The sequence below is a fragment of the Nannospalax galili genome, unplaced genomic scaffold (genome assembly GCF_000622305.1).
Source record: "Nannospalax galili isolate Female #2095 unplaced genomic scaffold, S.galili_v1.0 scaffold1609, whole genome shotgun sequence".
Lineage (NCBI taxonomy): Eukaryota > Metazoa > Chordata > Mammalia > Rodentia > Spalacidae > Nannospalax > Nannospalax galili.
The window spans coordinates 436,153-452,431 of NW_008359102.1; the positions used below are offsets into that span (position 1 = coordinate 436,153).

A 16,279-nucleotide genomic window follows, 5' to 3' on the forward strand; every position below is an offset into this window, starting at 1 on the left:
ATGATTCCTCAAGTAGCCATAATATATAAATCACAGCCTTTTCTGTCCACTGTCATCCACCTACACCAACACTTTCTTCTCAATCCGTAGATGAATTAGAGCACATGCCACAATTTGCAGGGGGGAGGGGGGCATCAAACTCAATTTTGTTGTGCAATGAAGTGGGATTTAGTTTTGTCATGTCCATTGACATATTGACCACTCAAAGATCAAAAAGATCATAATACATTGTGCTTTTATTAGTATAGATATATAGGTGTAGAAATTATAGCACTTACTTAGTATCACAAAGATGCAAGAGCTTTAGGAGCCTCATGACATAAAAGAGAGCTACAATGTAAAAGTCACTGTTTAAGAGGTCACGTTTTCTTTCCCTGTAGAATTATAGCTCAAGACAAATGTGCTCCTAAATCTAAGTTTGTTTAAGGTGCAGCTGGTAATTTCACAGCTAAAAGGAACTGCAGTAGGGAAACCACACACACACACACACACACACACACACACACACACACACACGCACGCACGCACGCACACATGCACTCACATCTCCAATGCCTAGAGATGGTAATTGTATTGTCTGAAATAAAAAAAATACATGGGTATGGTTAAGGAGATTAGAATTTTAAGAGACACCTTTGCTTAATTTATGTCAGATCTATAATGCAATGAGCCCAGCACTCCATCAAAGGGTCTAGTCAAATCACTTTTATGGCCACGTCTGTGATTTACAAAGAACAGTGGCTGTTCTAAGAAATTTATAAAGACCATTCAGTTATTTAACTCCTTGAACAAAGCACTAAGACACAGAATCACTTTATCACTGGATAAAGATGAAATTGTAAGAAACACCATAAATACTGTAGAGTCTACTAAGCTAATTCTCCAACTCAGTGGGTGGAAGGAAAGAAAAAATGAAGAAATGAATCTCTGCTTGCAGGTAGGCAAAATTTCAGTCGTTATGACAACAGAATGACTTTCTAATTACCACCTACTAAGGCAATACTGCAAAATGCTCTAGGAACCCAGGGAGATCGTTACTGCATAATATGTATTGCCCTATCCCTCATATATAAAGTTGTTGCAAACACAGCTCTGCTTATCTCAGTGGGAGGCAAATTGAGGCAAGGACCCTTAACACTGTTCAAGAAAAACCACATGCCGGAATCTGAGAGAGGAAAGGACTTCTTCGTTGATGCTAATCTCAAAAATTTCAAAGCTGAGGAAATATTCATTCAGCATCATCTGTAAACATTAGAGCAGTGCCTCCCATTACCATATTCTAAAGCAATTACTAGCAGTAAGTAAAGACAAATTCATTACTAATTACACAGTCCTTTATTGTGAAACCCAGAGCAAAATTATTTGAGGTATTTTCTTTTCTAAGCTGACAAGAGAATGACTTTACTTCATCCATCAGTTTGACTAAAGTAATGATTTTCTTGGAATTAAATTTGTTGAAAGCTCTAAGTATTTCATCTTTTAGGCTAAGAAGTATGTAGTTAATGTCACTACTAATACATTTGTCAGTCTGCTAATTTTCCTTTTCTATTAGAATAAGTCAACATCAGCCTTTTTAAAAAGCATACTATTTACCATGTGTCAGGAGCAATGTAGGGAGACTTATTTGAAAATCATGAGGTAAGGCATTATGAAATGAACAGGAATCACAGGCAGACAATAAAGGAGAAACATAAAAGAGAAAGGCATTTAATAATTCCGAACTGATGGTAGAGTATGCCTCGTGGGGAGTGGGGGCAGGGTAGCATTTAAAGGCAAATTATGAATCAAATCAAATCAAACCAAGAACTCAAGACGGGGAACAGAAAATATGGAGAAGAGATGACTTTTGAAAAAGAGTTCAAAGAAAAACAGGAACAATAGTCAAACAAAAGAACGCTCATAAGTATACAGTGGGAATAAAGGAAAATGAGATTTTGCTTGCATGGCATTAGATCAGAGAGCAGTTCTTTAGATATGTTTAGTATTTGATGGAATGAGACAGTAGAAAACGCTGCTTCCATTCCTAAGGACATAATCCAGTCACTTAGGCTGCAATGCATCAAATTTTGTTTGAGGTAGCTTTGGTATTATTAAAACTAGAAGAAAATAATATCTAATAAAAATGCCAGCACTCTGTTCCACCTGTTGTACCTGTCCCACATAAAATTAACGTTCTTTTTGAGCATTTCATTGTCATAAAGTTTCAGAGAGTAGGTTGATTTCAGAACACTGTGCCCTCCATCTAGCTTTATTTCTCTACAGAATTTGTCATTTAAAATAGCATTCAGAAAAATATATTTTGCCTATTTACTCCATGAAACATAATTATTTAAATTGAACCTTTTCTTCTGTTATAGTTTGAATTTCAATGCCCCAAAGGTTCCTGGGCCAAAGTCTTGATGCATAGAATTGTGCACTTTGGAGGTGGTGGGATCTCAAAGAGGTAGAGCCTAGTGGGAGGCCTTTAGGTTCTTGTGGGCATACCTTCAATGGGAACTAGAGGACCCAGTCCCTTCTTCCCCTTTATTTTTGCTTCTTAATGATGAGATGAGTGATTTTTTTCTGCTGCGCAATCCTACATAATGTGCTGCCTTACCACAGGCTCAATCGGTCATGGAATAAAGCCACCAAAATCGAAGCCCAAATAAACCTTTACTCTTTTTTTTAAAAGAAAAATATTTATTATTTTTATTTTATGTGTATGAGTGTATTGCCTGCATGTATGTGAGTGTACCTGTGTTGTGCAATGCTGTGGAGGTCAGAAGAGAGCTTCGGATTCCCCTGGAACTGGAGTTAAGGACTGTTTTTGGCCACCATGTGGGTGCTGGGAATTGAACCCAGGGCCTCTGCAAGAGCAGTCAGTGCTCTTAACCTCTGAGCCATCTTTCCAGCCCCTAAACCTTTACTCTTTGTAAGTTGACTATCTCAGGTATTTTTCGTGATAGAATGACATACAAAATTAACACAAGTGTGTTAGATTAGCAAAATTTTTTAAGTTTTTTGATGTTATATAACTGATCATCTTTGCTGTAGACTATTAAACCACTTAGTTTTCCTTATTGAAATGTAAATAAAGAAGGCATTGGAGATATAATATTCAACTCAGTCAATGCAGATGCTTAATTTTTTTCTCATAAATTTTTGGATATTTGGTGCAATGCTTCTTGCTTCTATTTTTGTCATTAAGTATGTAAGTTAGATATAAATTTAGGAGCATAAACGAGTCCCTAAAATTTGTGAATTAATGCTTTCTGATGTCAAAATGTATAGGTCAAGATGCAGTATCTACCAGATTTGTAGACTTAAATAAATTATCTGTGTGTTACTTTCCTATCCACAAAATGAGTCAAGAAAAGCAGCAACTTCACAAATTTGTTTTGAGGCTCTAATGAGCTACTGCAAGCCTTTAAAAGCATGGGTCTTCTGTGTGTTCATTAAAGCCTTATGAAATCTCAGTATCGTCTGCAGTCACAAACAATGGAAATATCTTCGGTCATGAATACTAACCAATCTTCTTCAAGGTCTTTTCTTTTGGTTGGTATTGTAGATGGAAATCAGGACATACAGAAATTACCATGAAGCATACTCATAACAGAGGAACATCATTACACTAATTATCTTGCTTCAATTTGCCTCAATTTTCAAGGACCTCAAAGTTATTTGGTAATACAAAGAAACATATTCTCCCCATAATGTGTGTGTGTGCCAAGTGTGCATATGTGATGTGTGGGAGTCAGGGCTCAGGTAATATGCATCTGATTTCATCGGGGTGAGAAGGCCTGTCTCCTGTTGGATGAAGACGTGATATACTCTGAGTTTGTTTTAGGGGAGACACACTCTATGCAGTGTTCATCCCAGGTGAAGGAATCCTATTGGTGTTTGGTTTCCATTTTAGCTTTCCAGGACTAGTAGTTGAGCATCTATTCCACATACCAAAAAAATGGTGAGAACATCTAAGAAGTTCTACATAAATCAATTAATGAAATGCTAACAGGAAGCTATAGTCTTAATAAAATATAAATATATTTAGTCATCATAGTTAATAGGTGATCACAATTGTTAATTTTTTTAGTAATCATGAAACTTGTGTACTAAGGAATTGGCAAAGTTGCTATAATGTTGGGCTTGATTAATAGAAAATTATTCAAATATATTTCTGTAATATAGATTGGCTCAGTCCAGCTACCTAGTCATTTAGAATCATTGAACTTTATCATCTGATGTCTCATATGCTAAAACTGTTTAGAATTATTCTAATGTTCCAAGTAATTTTAATTATCATATGTTTTCTGATCTTATGAATATACTTATCTTTTTATTAACCTATTGCTTCTATTGCTCATACACTGTTTCCTTCTCCTCTTCCTCCTCCCTCCCCGCTTTGTCTCTCTCCTGTGTTTTTCTTTACCACTTTCACCATTCCCTAACAAAAAGAAAATGGGGCACTGGTTGAGCTGCTGGATACCACCAGCAGAGGTAACAGATGCAGCATTGCATGGGATTCCAGGGTCTCGTTCTGACACTCCTTTGTGGTACTAGACATTGAAATAAGTAAGAACTACTGGGAGTTGGCAAATGGTGAAATTGAAAGCATTTCTTTAAGAAATGGGTTTGCATATGTTTGTACATTGAATTTAGCCTTGGAGTCTAGTTTGAAATCTTCAAACCCAGACAACACAGTGAAGAAGAAGGGAATCGGGTTTTCTCTAGTACTCACCAGTGAGCTTATGTCTAACACATATTAAAAGCCATGAATTGTCATTGAGGATCCAGGAACAACCTTTTTAGATCAACGGAAGTCCCTCCAACTAGCTATTTGCTTATAAAGCAGGTAATTACGAGCTGCATTATAAGCATCAGTCACAAACATAAACACAAAGACAGGAAATCAAAACTGAAATCATACATTCCATCTCGGCCTTCTCAAGTTCCCCCTTGCACTTAGATATACCATCAGTGATAACAGTAATCTGACATGTGAGCCAATGAGTACTTTACCTGATTGAGACAGAAGCGGCGTGTAAGGAACTTTCGGTTCTATTGCACTCATTGGTGGAGGTAGCAAAGGGTTAGCAAAGCTGCGGAGTGGATGAGTAGGTCGGACACAGGCTGTGGGGATGGTTCTGCTGGGTGCTTCCTCGTTGCTGGGATGCTCAGGCTGGGATGGGGGCAGCATGGGTGGTTGTTGGCTTGCTGGTCCTTCACTCACAGCTGTGACAGAGACAGGAAATCCAGGTGTTATTCCAGACAAAGTTTATTTCCCCTAGTTTCCCGAATCTGTTCATTGAAATAGGTCTGGCCAATCTCTTTTCCAAATTATGGCCATTCTTATTCTTCAACCCTCATGTGTTTATGGAACACAATTAGTCCTTTTTCAACAATAGAAATAGGTCCAGCAGAACAGGGATGTATCTTTTAAGAACAGTACTAAAATATATTCAGCACTGACTATATATTGCCTGAAATGTCTGGGCCCTGTAATCATAAGTGATGAAGCGAGAAAAAAGAGTTATTTCTCCTTTCATAAGTAGCAATGTCAGTGAAATTCAATGTACCAAACCCGGTTACAGCTGCATTATTATCTACCAGCCAATATGCCAATTTTCCTGTGATTTAAACATGCCATGTCAACTGTCAAACAAATCAGAGTTACAAGGTGCTCAGAGACATTGCTAATAAAATGATACAAATAATAACCACTATCATTATCTCACATCACAAAATAGAAGCACATTGAGCTAAAAGTTGTATGAGACATGACTCCACTGGAGCAAGTTGCCTTGAATGCAGAATTATGATTTTTCTTCTTTGGTACCAAACCTTGTAATTTTCAGGCAGATTACTACAGTTGAAGAGGCTTCACATAGTCATTTGTGACAGCCTGTGGGCATTTGGACAGCTTTGTATATGGAAATGCACTTTTTCCCTAAAGAACACAGTGGAGAAAGACTGAAATATTTTAAAGGCATTTTCTCCTGCTCAGGACAGGATAACTCAACGTGAAATGTTCATTCATATTCAAAGCCAACAGGACAAAGTTAAACTGCAAAGGAAAGTCACCTGATACATGTAAGGATTGCTCTCTGTGCGTATTCCTGGTTATATTTCTTAGGAAAACTGTATTGGTCAAATGGAAATACTACAGTAACAGAAAATAATATCTCACTTTGGAAAGATAATTTTTTAACCAGGACTTGTTTCCAGATAATAAGTTTGGGAGCTAATTTTGAGACAACTCTGAAAGGCTCAATAGGGTCAGCAAAGGGCAAAGGAGACAGAAAGGAAATATGATAATGCCAAAGGGGGTAGAGATGAAAGACCGAAGATCAAGATTTCAAATAAAAGATGGGCAGAAATGAAGCATCTTCTAAAGTTATTTTTACTTATTCTTTTAGGGGGTCAGGTGTCCACTGAGTCAGAGAGCAGCCTCCAGGCCTCATCCTTCAAAGATGGAGGTGGAAAGACAGGCAGTTGGCTGAGGGAATGATTAGGAATGTATAAATCTGAGCCGAAAATCAGACAGAGACTTCTTCAGAACCTCCAAAGGGGAAAATGGAAGTAAGGCAGTCAGCTGGCAAGATTCCTCCATGTAGGTAGACAAAGGGGAGAGAAACAATTTGCGTGTCTACTCTGTCAGATTCTCTAGTGGGATGGTTGAGTGTCTAGATTTACAAAGAAAATCACGTAGGTTTTATTTTGGATTCATTATTTAATCTAAAGAAGAAAATGATAAAAGGGCAATTTTTAAACAAAAACCTACTTCCCAATTTGGGCACCTTTCTACTGAGGTCTGCACTCAGGCCCCGTCCCTGGAAGACTTATTATGACACCTCTCCTTGTTTGCACTTCCTTCAAGTCACAGGTCTGAAGGGTATTTATGATGTGTTAGATTGCAGGGAAAGCTTAGAATACTATGGGCTTTTTCAGAAATGTCTCTAGAGGTGATAATCAGGATGGAGAAAACTACTCATCACAAGCAATTTATAATCTCATGGGGAGAAAGTCTTAGGAACTTCAGTTTCCATTTGAGTAAGAGTCTTTCTGTTCTTCCGCAAACTGTGAGTCTCACAAACAAGGTTCCTGAGGCTGCTTTTCTTTGATCACTCTTGTTTCCAATGGGCTGGTTCTTGTTAATGGGGTCATAGCATTGTACTAACCATATCTGTTCAAGAAAAGAAGTTTCACAATTTTTCTTAAAAATTTGCTGTAGGTAATTTCCTCTTTGATGATGGATTGCAATAATCTATATCATATCTTTAAAACTATCTTAACATAGAAGGAAAAATAGTACATTTGCAATTTTCCCTTCTTTTCTTATTCCTGCCTTCATGATTTCCCTTTCTCTGTATTTTGTAAATAAAAGCAGTTTATAATAAAAATACTATTTTTGGTCTTGCGTTTAATAAAATTTACATGCATGTTTCTTTACTTATTTGAAATTTGCCCTCTTATTTTGCTAAAACACTTGATATGTCACATGAACATATGTATTACATGAACATGTATTGCATGAACATGTGTATTCTGATGCGTTTGCAGGAAGTGCTGAGGCCACTCCTAATAACATTCTCTTTCATGGCATTTCTCTTCATCTACATTTCTAAAGATAAAAGTTCTCTTTATTCTCCGTCCTGTGGCCCAGAATTCCAACCAGACATCCTGATTCTTACTGGGACCACCTCAATGCAACCCTAAGAACATGGACCATATCCTTTGTCTAACCCGTCCTTAGTACCACAAACAACCGTACACTGAAGCCCCAGCTGGGAGCAGGAAGGACTGTGCTTGGGAATTAATGGATTGCAATAAGGAACAAGTTTTGTTTTGTTCAAAATGAATACAGTAGAAGAGGGTTTCCACAGATAATTCATAATTTTTATATTTTAAGTGGAGCAAAATAAATGCTATCAGAGTTGGCTGACATTTAAGGGAGCAAAAATCCTTAAGCAAACAGAAGCGCAAGCACTCCAACTGAGCAATGCTCTCATCTTAGATGAGCCTGTGTCGCCAGTTCAGGCACTAGCTCCAGGACACCTATGAAACAAATTGGCTCAGTGACATGACATTTAGCTGGGCTAAGAGCTCTGAAAGCAAAGAAAATCTCCTTTTGCACAGGAAGTACAGCTTCCCTGCGCTTCAGAGCACAAAGTGAGAATCAAATGAATGTTGGCAAGGCACTCATTTTCAAATGATGAAATAGTTGGAATTCATTGTACAAATAGCATACAATTACATAGCAGAGTCAAACCTCAAGGCAGTTTATAATAATTAATGTCAACATACATAAATACTTGGTACAGAATAACTGGCAAAATGTTGCAAAAATGGAAATGAGTATTTTTCTTCTATCTGAAAACTGCAATAACTGATAGAAATATAGCCCAGCAATAGCGCTAAGCAAAGACTCAGAGACATAAACACCTCCTCTAGGAACTCATAAGACTCATTAATCTTAGAACAACATTATGAAATATTCCTCAATAATCTCATAGCCTGGATTTAAAAATAATAATCACCACCCCCAAAATAATGTATGAAATCCATCATGCCTCTGAGCTTCTCTGGGCTGAGCTCCATTTGGTAAGTGATTTCAAATTTTCAGGAAAACAGAATCAGAATATTAGCATGGATAAATTTGACAAGCCTTTTTACTATGGCATTGTTGGAACTGGAATCTTCTTCAACTCGTTTGCCATAGACTTGTCTCATGGAGGAGGAATGAAGGCACCAGCGTTGTAATGATGAACAGAAGTGAAGGCCCAAAACTAACTATTTTGGAGATTTTGAATATTTGTCCATTACAAATATCTAGATCTCTAGTGATGGGTCAGCAAATGTGTGTGATGCAAATGTTTTCATTGTTCCTCCCCTTTCTGAGCAGATGGAGATAGTTCAACTTTGTTTATGACTGCAGAACGCAGCAGGCCTTTGGGGCCGGCCTTTATCAATTCATCTCTTTCTACGTTTTTCAGTTAACTTTGGAGAAGAGTTTCCATACTTAGCCGCACCAACTTTTTCTTTTTCTATGTGTGCCTTTCTCTGTTTCTCAAGGTGACTAATAAGACATCTCCACCTGGAGTCATGAAGTGTTTTCTGCTTGAGAGGGAACACGGATGTTTAGTGTTCTCCAAGGCATTTAGAAACCAATACCAAATGGTTGGAAGCTAACTGCTACTGACAGTGATTTAGAGAATATTTCATTTCCTAGAAAAGGGAGTACTTATTCATTCTTTCTCTGTTCCAAGCAATTGCTTGAAACACATTAGATACTATTTTTTTTTGCATTGCACATATTTTGTTCAAAAATACTTGCTGGATGAATAAACATACACATTAAAAAAAATGTATAAAATCTTATCCAGGAATAGATTTTCCATTCCCTGGTGACTTTGGATGAAGTTCAAATATTATGAAGTATTTAGTTAAGAATATTCTATTTATATAACTTCATATGATAGTTGTGTTATATTTTTATAATATAGAATTACCTTCATTTACTAAACCATACTTTTAAAGACAGTGTCAAAACAAAAATCTGCTGAAGAGACTAAATGTACCAATTAACTGTTAATGTACCTCAGTGCTCAGTGGTAGTTTAGGTTCATGGCGAAATTGATGGAAACCGCAGGAGTTTCACATATAGCTCATATGTGCACACTTCCCTACCATCAAGTAGTGCACACGAGAATAAATTTCTTTTCATTGTACACAATACCAGTTTCTTGTAGCAAACTATTAGTTTTTCATTGAACTTTAACTTTTGGAATAATTTTCCCGAGGATTCAACAAGACACAATTTCACATGGTTTACTAACTCAAGGAAAAAAGAAAAGAGTAGATGAGACGAATACATTTTTAGAAGTGGACTATGCCTAAAAAAGAGGACAAGAAATGAATACGTAGCGAATAACAAAGAAATAATGCCTAATTAAATAGGAAAAGTATTGGGCTTTAGTTTGTGTTAGTAACGCCAGAGGGACCAGAGAAATGTAATTCAACAGATTCTCCTTCAGCGTCCCTTTGAAGTCAGAGAATACGGGTAAAAAATCAAAAGATTGATAGAATATTAGCCAATGAAAGGAACAAGAAATGGAAAGTGGCGATCTCTTCAAAAGTGGGGAAGGGACTTGTGGGCTCTGAAGTTTTTGATTGTAATCATGTGTGTAGTTCTTTTGTAATTCAAAATTTTCTAATTGTTAGAATTCCCATGTGCTTCTCATTTAACTCCCTTCCCTGTGATTTTGAGGCTCTTTTCCCCGGAGTTTTTGTGCACAACTCTATTCTGTAGATGTGATGTGCTGTGAGAAAAGGGAAATGAATCTAATTCTCCCTTGGCAGCTTCCTGATGCCTTTTAATTCTAGCCTTGCTACATTTGGACGATTTATGATTTCCTGAGTGCTGCCCCCATTGAGTTGGGAAAAATATAGCTTACCTCACAAATATATTTTATTGCTGTATGATCGTATCTATTAGAAACCCTCTTCTCTAGTGTGAGCTGCTGAGTCACCTGTTCTTAACTAAGAGATGAAAGCCATAAAATCGATTTAAAAATGCTGTGCACCAAGGGAAATAAAAAGTCAAATGGCACAGGAGAAATCACCAGGGTGTACATGAAATCTTCAGAGTTTCCTTTATTCTTCTTTCTGATAAATGATGCATGAGCACCACAACTCCTTTTTTCCTCCAATAGCAATAAGATGAAAAAGTAGTACTTAAACGATTGAAGACTGCCAAAGGTTCATCAAGTATTTATTCATTGGGATACAATGAGAAATATTTCAATTTAACCAACAGATACTAGACAAAATGCATTGGAAGACATTATTTGGTTATTAACTTCCTGGTTAACAGGGCATTATTTTACAGTACCTACCACATCCTTGTTTTATGGAGCTGCGTGGACTATTATTGCCCACCACACATATGTGCCTGTAGAGTCTGATGCAGAAAGAGTTCTAGGGAATCATTCTAATAGCAGATTGCTAGAATCCAAAGGATGACGCTGTTGGGTTAAGAACATTCTAGTCCCAAGGTCACAGGATATCAACTTTTCCAGAGAAGATCAGAATGATACATGTAACACATCTTATTGTTATTCATTTTTTATATTAAAAATAAAGGAAAATGCATTACACTGACTTCTTCCTGCTCCAAAACCTCGGTCCACTGACAGTGTTGGGAATGGTACAGGCCGGAGAGTGAATTGTGGGTGGGGGTATCCACACGTCGGAGATGGGAGGATTCCTGGGTACTGGGCACTTTCTAGGGTTGGCACAGGGATGGCGCTCACGACAGCTGCAAAACAAAAATGTTAATTACTTTTAAAAGTCTTATGTAGCCATCTAGCAAATACTATCAAAGAAAATGGAAAAAATTTCAAAATATCAAATCCTCAAGCTTGTGTTCACTCTCCCTAGCATCATTGAAGTTCTCTTACTTCTTTCTGTAAACTTTCTTTTTGTTGTAGGAAAGAAAATTCACTCCTTACCCTGAAATTTTCCATGGTGCAAAAAAAATTAAGGATCATCCTAATGTTTCAGCTTTTAAATCTATTATTTGTTTTATTCTTTCTTCCAAAGATAAACATGGAATAGTGTTAGATTGTTACAAACTGAATATGTGGTGTGGTGTGGGCTTAAAAAGTGTTCAATATTTTCAATTAACTCTGAAATGACTGTATTACTGTTGAGGTGCAGTCTGCAAAGATAAATGCAAAGTATTTTTTCAGTATCCATACGTAGGGTTTATTTTCAAATAAAATCCTTTAAATCCCCAAAAGCAGTGCAGGCGAATGTACATATTTTTAAAGTTGTTTGAATGCTGTCTGTAAATTCTAAAATATCATGATTGTATTGGTTGAAATCCAGAAAAACATGCAGTCATTCAGTTTTAGTTAGTTGTGCTCAATTTCATTACTCAATAGTTACATTATATTATCAATTATTCCAATTTTAGTTGACATTCCTTAATTTGATATCCTTTGATACCCCCTTGTAAAATGATTAGTATTCTCTGGTTTTACTACAAAAACATGAAATTTAAGCCAGCTATTTGAATAATTTGTTTTGATAATATGTTGCCTCTTAAATAAGTTACTGTTTTTATACAAATGAGTTTTATTTAGTTTTATTCTCATGTCACCTCTGACTTCAGCCCATATTTGTACATTTACAAAGGAAGTGATTTGCTTTTACAACCACATTCTTAATTTTGTTAATAACTTTACAGTTTTAGACACAAATGATAATACCGTATTGTGGCACTAAATAGCAAGAGTTTTCAGGTCTATTTACATTCACTTATTAGTCCTGTTAGAGTTTCATACTGATGTACTTTCTGGAAAGTACAAAAGTAAAAACTTGTATAAATAATAACCTTTTCCACGAAGTCAGGGAGTTTCTACAACTTGTTTTCAGCCTAAATGCAGGAAGACCTCATGTAGTTGTGAGTAGACAGATTATTTAAAAAATGACTTTGGGTGAGTGGGTGGAATTAAAACCTCATTATACATAATAGGCTTCATTACTCACTCATACATATGCAGACAAGATTCTGCTGTGTTCAGATCAATACACAGCAAAAGCTGGAACAGAATTTGTGTAGTATTATAGGTGTGTGCATATATATATATATATATGGCATTTGAATAAGTTTCATTTGTGTCATTAAACTATGAAATCCCAATAAAGTTTAACTTTGTGTATAGCTGTGCAGAAACCCTAATTATAGTGTTGACTTGACCCAGAAAGAAAAAAAATGTTAAAACTTAGAGTCAGGAGAAATGAAATATAAAATAAAATTTCAATTTATAACAATTTTATGCTGCACAAAGAGGATGATCAATAAAAGAGCCTCGGTCATAAAAATTGATTATGACTGTATGTGATTCTGTGGGAACAGAGAGCTGTAGGTACTAGTTCAAGGAGAAAGCTGAGTGATGTGAGCTGTGATTGAAAAGGAGTCTCTTCCTGTGTTTCCCAGAGGGACACAGAGAGATACTGCTGCATATCAAGTCACTATGGTAATTTTATGCAGAAATTTAACTTGTACTACAATAGTTAAAATGGAAAATTTAAAATGTGTGAGGGGATGCATAGTTGTTCTAAATTATTTTAGAGAAGACTTGAAAGAGAATTTGAGAATGATAAATGACAAAATGTCCCAATAAAATATTATCTGCAGAATAAATTATGGATGGTAAAATAAACACCCAGACAGTTCCAGAAGAAGGCAAACTTTCAAAGTGACAAAGACGCTGGGCGTGGTGGCGCACGCACACCTTTAATCCCAGCTCTCAGGAGACAAGAGGCAGGTGAATCTCTGTGAGATCAAGGCCAGCCTGATCTACATAGTGACTTCCAGGCAGCCTGGGTCTAGGGAAATCCTGCCCCCCCCAATAATAATGACAAAGACTTTAAAAAATATATATATATATATGAATCAATACAGGTGGAAGCCGTATTGATTATACATTATTTGCAAAAGGAGGTTATAATTGAATCTCTGTGAGATCAAGGCCAGCCTGATCTACATAGTGACTTCCAGGCAGCCTGGGTCTAGGGAAATCCTGCCCCCCCCAATAATAATGAGACAAAGACTAAAAAATATATATATATATATGAATCAATACAGGTGGAAGCCGTATTGATTATACATTATTTGCAAAAGGAGGTTATAATTTTATTGTCTTTGCATCTCTCACAGTACAGTGCTAGAAAAATTTCATTTTTCTGGTGAGTAATAAGGAATTCATCGAGTATCATTCAGATATCTGTTATTTTAACCCTTATTTAAAGCATATTCTCTAAATATTACATGCATTATTTAGTGACCTGAAGTGCACAGCTTCTGTAGTAACCATAATGTTGGCAATGAAAATGGAATGAACACTTTTATGAATGACAGCTGTAAAATAGAATAGAGGCTATTTCCTGTGCAATTAAAAACTCTAGTGTCTGAAGCAGTCAATTTAGCGATTTTTAAACCTTGCTTTATTGATCAAACAAGAGCACTGATCAGTAGTGTATGGTTGATAGGTACACACATGTTACATGTATTGACAATTTTTACCCATAAATTACTATGGCAATGATCATCTTTTTAGATACAGACAGCAGGCAGAAAACCAATTCCACAAATTGTGGAATTTAATCAACATTATTAAACTATTATAACATAAAAATAATACTATGAGTCAATGTTTAACACTGTATTTCAACAAAAATTTTACAAGAATCTTCTGGTACGGAGTCAAATAAATTTGAATGTGAAAATAGAAAAGAGGGGGGCTAAAGAGATGTCTCAGCAGTTAAAAGCACTGGTTGCCCTTGAGAATAGCCCAGGTTCAATTCCCAGCACCTGCATGACGGCTTACAACTGTCCATAACTCCAGCTCCAGGGGATCCAACACCTTCTTCTGACCTCCATGGACATTATACAACATGCATACTCTTACATACACGACACATATGGGCAATACACTCTTGCACATAAAATAAAATAAATAAAATATTTTTAAAAATGGAAAAGAAAATGTACATAAAAATAAATCTTTTAGTTATGGAACTGGACTCAAGGAGCTGAATTTATGTTCTCTTTTGCAGTCCTTCATTACTGAAGAAAGTTTACTTTTCAGTTGTGTCACATTTAGGCTATCGACCAAGGTATAAAGGGTTTTCAAGGAATGAAAGTTCTTTTAAAAATAATAAATTTATTATGTTTCTGCCTGTCAAAATTGCTCATCGTCCTATTTCCTCATGTGGAATAGGACCATCAATCACTGCAGCTTTGGTTTAAGGTATTTCATTTATGATTCATCCTTTTCTTTTTTAATACAATTTTAAGATATTTATCTTAGCTTAAAAATTGTGTATGTGTGTGTGATTGTGTGTGTGTGTGTGTACACATGAGTACAAGAGCCCCCACAGAACAGAAGCATCTAACCTGACCTTATAGTCACCTGACCTTGGTACTGAGAACTGAACTCAGGTCATTTGCAAGAGCTGAATGCACACTTAACTGCTGAGTCTTGCTTCCAGACACTAGGATTCATTCTTGAAGGGGCAATAAGGTGATATTTACTTATAACACAGTTGGTACCAAAATCATCCTAATGCAGGTCTGGAGGCCCAGGTCTATAATCCAAGCTACTCAGGGGCCTGAAGCAGAAGATTTGCAAATTCAAGCATTGTCTGGACTAGTGAGTGAGTTCAAGGCCATCCAGGGTGCCATAGTAAGACCTTGTTTCAAAATAAAGAATTGTAAAGAGAACTGAGGATATGCAGCTTGGTGGCAGTGTTCTTGTCTAGCAGGCAGAAGTCCTTAGTTCAATCCTCACTCCCAAACAAGCATATCATCCTGAAGGTGAATAAAACATTTTGCCTGAAGCATCTTTTAGTATTTTCTCACTAGGTAACAATTTTCAGAGCTCGAAATCAGTTTTCAGAGGCAGAAACACATGCATTTATGTGTTTGTTCATACACACACACACACACACACACACACACACACACACAGAGCAAGTTTACAACATTCACTGCACTGCTGTGTTGATATAAAGCAACTCAAAGAGCAATATAATCAAGCATTTTCAATAAATCTCTGCTCTGTGGTCAAATATGACAAGAAATCTCTTCTGCCACAGCTTGCTGATAATTGGATTTATAGCTGACACTGATATACAAAGATTTTTTTCAAGTAGAAATTCCCTCACCAAATTATACAGCTCCTTGAACAAGGCACTGCAGCATTTTAAAACTTTTACAGCAGTCTTTAAAACAGTAGCTCACAGTATAATTTCCAAGATATTTAAAGTGAAGGGTTCTGTTTTTATTTTGCTAGATAAGTATTTTTTTTAATTCCACAAGTTTTTTTTTTTTTAATGAACAATTAGGTCATCTGTCAGGATATTAATGTGAATCCAAATACTTGTACATTAATTTTGATTTTCGTTGATTGGAATTTAGAACTCAGGATTTCTATTCTTAAGTAGAAGGGGAAAGCAGTTGTGAAATCAGCTAACACTAGTGAAAGACAATCATCTGGTTAGACTGGCTAAACTTCTACTTTTAAAATAGATTTCGGAGCCATAATTTTTTATTGAATTTTTGTGAATTTCATACAATATAGTTTGATCACATTTAGACTCCCTCCTCTGCTGTTTGTTCATTTATGGCTACATGTTATTCAACTATATGGATATAATAAAATACATCTGCTCATGGTAACAAAGATATGCTATGACACAAAGCATGCATGTTTGGATGTGTCTTTTTTTT

General features: G+C 36.2%; 1 protein-coding gene across 3 annotated transcripts in view; it reads right to left on the reverse strand.

Annotated features, from left to right (window-relative positions):
- Dcc (DCC netrin 1 receptor) overlaps window positions 1-16,279 on the reverse strand; it is a 791,710-nt gene that overhangs the window by 19,603 nt on the left and 755,828 nt on the right. For 2 of the 3 annotated variants that reach the window (XM_029558504.1, XM_008822828.3), the window contains exons 25-26: window positions 11,135-11,296; window positions 4,999-5,211 (exon numbers count right to left, since the gene is read on the reverse strand). In XM_029558504.1, the coding sequence (XP_029414364.1) occupies window positions 4,999-5,211; window positions 11,135-11,296 (375 nt within the window). The remainder of the gene's footprint in view (window positions 1-4,998; window positions 5,212-11,134; window positions 11,297-16,279) is intronic. The other variant, XM_029558503.1, reaches the window with a different exon arrangement.